Source organism: Apteryx rowi, unplaced genomic scaffold (genome assembly GCF_003343035.1).
Source record: "Apteryx rowi isolate R43461 unplaced genomic scaffold, aptRow1 scaffold_780, whole genome shotgun sequence".
NCBI classification, from domain to species: Eukaryota; Metazoa; Chordata; class Aves; order Apterygiformes; family Apterygidae; genus Apteryx; species Apteryx rowi.
The window spans coordinates 136,486-141,177 of record NW_020451072.1 but is presented as its reverse complement, the minus strand read 5'-3'; the positions used below and the strand labels follow the sequence as shown (position 1 = coordinate 141,177).

At 39.1% G+C, this 4,692-nt stretch overlaps 1 protein-coding gene across 1 annotated transcript in view; it reads left to right on the top strand.

The window, feature by feature from the left end:
- Positions 1-897: 897 nt before the first annotated feature.
- LNPEP (leucyl and cystinyl aminopeptidase) overlaps positions 898-4,692 on the top strand; it is a 43,189-nt gene continuing 39,394 nt past the window's right edge. The window contains exons 1-2 of the mRNA XM_026088706.1: positions 898-995; positions 3,070-3,910. Of these exons, the coding sequence (XP_025944491.1) occupies positions 3,093-3,910 (818 nt within the window). The 5' untranslated portion in view covers positions 898-995; positions 3,070-3,092. The remainder of the gene's footprint in view (positions 996-3,069; positions 3,911-4,692) is intronic.

Below are 4,692 nucleotides of genomic sequence, written 5' to 3'. Positions count from 1 at the left end.
GTGCTTGTCTATGATTGTACTTGGTATGAAAGAAGATGGTGAAATATGATGGTTGCAATCATATTCCTCAGGCTGCTGCTTTACTCCTTATGGCTTGCTTCAGTTAAGAATACCTTTCGCATCCTTCCTATGGGCTTTTTAGCTCTTGCTGCAGTAGCTCATGGATTTAAACTGAAAGATCTTCAGAGTTCAATCCCCCTGGCTGATGACTCACACTGTCATGTTGTAAATCACAGTAAACCAGTAGGAAGCAAACAAATTCGGAGTTTATCTGAGTATAAATGCTTTAAGCACGTGTGCCATAGTTCCTCTCCAAAAAGTAGCCTGACTTCTATGCTTCTGTGCCTGCATATCTCAGCATAAATAACTCTAGCAACCTTTTGGTACTTTGTCTGGATGCTTTCCAGTGGAAGAAGGTAGTGTGGGTGATGCCCTTGGTCTTGAGTAAGGTTCTGACCTCATAGCCTGTGATCAAACTGATAGGCCAATGTGACATTTTTTGGCAGTACAGAATAACCAAGGCCTTCATTTCTTCCAGTTTTTGCAAATGGTTGCATAAAAATTCATTTTTAACTGTTGTTTCTCTAGAAATGAATGTCTCTTAGGTGTTAAAGCTGACTTGCTTTGAAATTAACTTTCGTTCTAGCTTTTCTGTCTTAATTTTTTTCAGATTTTTCATATAATTCTTCTTGACCAGAAGAGGTATTAGTGTACACATGCAAGTTCTGAAGGGTTTTTGAAAATACTGAGGTAGTTTGCGTTAATAGAAACATATTAGATAATAAGATCTTAAAAAAAGCAAATGGTTCTGTGAGCAGCAGAGCTGATGAAGCCTACTTTCTGCTAGATTTATGTCCTGTGTTATCTTTCTCCTCCTTCCTTCTGCAGTGCCTCCCCTGTCTTCTACCTCTTTTGCTGGCCATGAGGCAGCAGGTGCCATGGCTGGGGTTGGAGCTCTGTACTGATTGACTGCTACCTTTTGGAGTGGTTAAGATGTGAGTTTTAATACCTGCCTTTCCTACAGATGTTGACTTGTGTGTCTTTCTCCTACCAGCAGCTGATTATTTTGGGGTGGGATTGGGGTGGGACCTTTAAGGAATTTGGTTATCCTTGAGTCTGCTGTCAAATGTGACTGAAGTTAGCAAGTAGTTCTGAAAAGCAAACAGCTGAGGGACTAACCAACAAGAAACCACTATAAAAGTAATTTAGGGGATTCTCTTTGAACTATTCTTGGATAGAAGGATTGTAAGAGAGCTTCCCTTGAACAATTTTTTTCCCCCTCCCACTAGTTTGTCTATCTGTTTTCACCTGGAATTCCCTACCCTCTATTTCCTTGCTGTGCAAGGCCTCTGGTCTGTCTGATATGCAAGTACACATGCTACAATGTGGAGACAAAAGTACTGGACCACTGAACTGCAGCCAGGGCCTGAAGGCTTGAACATGAGCACTATACTGGGAAATGCCATAAGGACAGCAACTTTCAGAAGCCACTTTCACCTAAAGGTTGGACTAGATGACCTCCTGAAGTCCCTTTCAATCTGAATTATCATGTGACCCTATTCATAATTAGAGCAGCATTGTTTACACTGGGACAAGGGGTGAGCAGGTAGATCCAAATTCCAGTAAACTGCCTGCTTTAATCTACCTCTATACTGCTTGTTGAGTTTGACCAGTGCACCTTGCTCTTACTGGTTTGTGTGGGATAGGATTTTTTAGGTTTTTTTTTTTTTTCCTTCTCTTTCCATTTTTATTTTAAATCTTTGCGGAGAAACATTTGGAGTTGACCTTTTGTAAAGTAACTGAGTAGTTTTTGGTTTGAGATGCAAAGTGCCTATTTATGAAGTTATTTATTTTTGAAAGGATCAGAATGGTCTGTCAGTTTAATACTGAAAGAAGTGGCAGACTTAAATATCTTTAGAATTGTAATATACAGGGATATCTCACAAAGAGAAAAGCATGGTGGATGGAACATGGGCTGAAATAAGTCTTTGCTCCATCCTTTTCAGTGTTATGGCCACCAGCACTGAAGTTTACAGAGTTTGTGGCCTTTAAACAGGAAGTCTTGATATGTTTTAAAGTAAATGTTGAGGGTTTCAGTATATGTGGTTTGGAGGGAAGAAAAAAGAAATCCTTGCCTCTTTTCTTGAAGATGTTTTATTTTCATCTTTGAAAGTTTCAGTCATATAGAAACCTGACTTCAAAAAACAACCCCTCCCACCCCTGCTTCTTCTCCACAGTGTTTTTAATTTTTCCCTGCTTTTCAGTGAGCAGGTTAGCTGAAAGATAGACATGACCAGAAGTTTGAATAAAATGTAATTACATATGAAATAGGAGGAATATCTGATACTTGTTAAAATTCAGATGAATTTGAACTCTTGTTTTATACTGTATATTTAATGATCTGTTAACTGTTAAAGACAAATTTTATGGAGACAAGCTTTTCTCTGATTGGCACTGATCTAGATTCTTATCTTCAGGGAATGTTTCAAGGATTGTATGAGCTATACCTTAAATGATGAGATCAATCAGAATTGTAATTTTTATATTTCCCACTTTGTGTAAGAAAAATGTGTGCACTTATTTTTCTCTTTTCTTTTTTTGCAGGGATTGAGTGAAAAGTTGTTTTAAGAAAAAAGGTCAAACTGCTATTTTATGTGTGTATCTGCCAGCACCTTGGTAGTTCTCTCCTTTAATAAAAAACTCAGTAACTAGCATATTCAGAAACACCTTTAAAAGTGTATTGGTTTATCCTGCAATGTAGAGAATTTTCTATCTTAACTACTTTCGTTAAATACAATATAGGTTATTGGGATAGAGAAAATGTAGCCAAGACAGTGACATCAGTGTAGTAGGAGTGCTACACAGTGATGTAGCTGATCCCCAGCCATGATGTGAGACGTGGTCAACTACATGCAAGGGAAACATCTTAAAGTGCAGAAAGAGAGAAAACTACAGAGCTCTTGAAAGGATGTGCTGTTAAGTGTTTCCCATGCTTTGACTCAGTTATCTTTGAGGTATTATAATCATGCCTTTTGTTCATCAGGTAACATACATTCTTTTCTGTTTCAGATCGAATTCAGTTGCCCAGAAATATGATTGAAAACAGTATGTTTGAAGAAGAGCCTGATGTGGTTGATTTGGCGAAAGAGCCTTGCTTACATCCCCTGGAGCCTGATGAAGTGGAGTATGAACCAAGGAGCTCCCGGCTCTTGGTGCGTGGCCTTGGAGAGCATGAAATGGATGAAGAAGAGGAGGATTATGAATCATCTGCAAAATTACTGGGGATGTCCTTCATGAACAGAAGCTCGGGTCTCCGGAATAACATGGCTGGCTATAGACAAAGTCCAGATGGATCATGCTCAGTGCCCTCCATGAGGACCGTGGTGATTTGCACAGTTGTTCTTGTGATTGCAATTTCGGTAATAATGGTGATTTATCTTCTTCCCAAATGTACCTTTACCAAAGAAGGCTGCCATAAAAAAAATCATACGATGGAACTAATATACCCTTTGGCAACTAATGGAAAATTATTTCCGTGGGCAAAAATTAGGCTTCCTAGTGACGTTGTACCACTGCATTATGATCTTGTCTTGCAGCCAAACCTAACCACTCTAAAATTTGCAGGTTCTGTAAAGATAGTGGTTAATGTCATGCAGGTAACTTGGAAGATCGTACTTCACAGCTCAGGACTTAATATCACCAAGGCAACTATTACTTCAGCAGGAGGGAGTCAAGCAAAGCCAGCTGAATTCCTGGAATATCCACTGCATGACCAGATTGCAGTCATGGCTCCTGAAGCTCTCCTTGTAGGACAGAATTACACCCTCAACATAGAGTATTCATCTAATTTATCAGATACCTACTATGGTTTTTACAAAATTTCATACAAGGATGAGAAATCTAAGCAAAGGTATGCCCACAAATGCTTCTTCTCATTTCTGCTACTTCTGTAGGTTGTGTTCATGTGCAATGTCTGAATTTGGTAACTGTGCTTTGAGAGAGATGACGACGGTTGGGTTCCCCCCTCCTTGAATGTTTGGTCTCTACAATTAATCCCTATAGGACAAAATGGATCTTTAATCTCCTATTGTTTTAAACTAGAACTTTAAAAAATCCTTTAACTTTTTCCTTGTGTTGTTGACACTTTATGCAAAGATCAACTGTCAGGGAGGGAGAAGTTATTCATGATTAAAATCAGCATTACCTGAAAAACTGTCTTTTGTGGGCGAGTTCATTGAGGCAGGATAGCCTCCTCCTCAGTTCAGTGCGTTTTTCTGTACTTGTAAATAGCTATGGGGTGGTTTTTTGTTTGTTTTTGTTTTTTTTCCTCTTTGCAAATGTTCTTGGCTGGTAGATAGGGACATGACTGGGAGGAATCAGTGCTTCTTACCAAGAAGGCTAATGAGAATAGGCCCCACTCCGCCCCCCTCAAGAGGAGCCGTAGGCTGATCATAGAGTTGAGAGTGTGTCCTTGTTGGAATGTAACCATCTATGCAGGTCTTCTGGGAACAGAGTTGGACAAAAAAAATGAAAGACTGGTAAGAGTAGTCTGGATCAAGTTCAGACTCCTTTGCTGATAGGAAAGTAGTCAAGAAGGGTCTACAAAACAACTGCTAAACAAAATAAGGATATAAACACTTAACAGCTTGCTCTAAGAAATGCTAAGACCTAAAGTTAAAAAAAAAAAAAAAA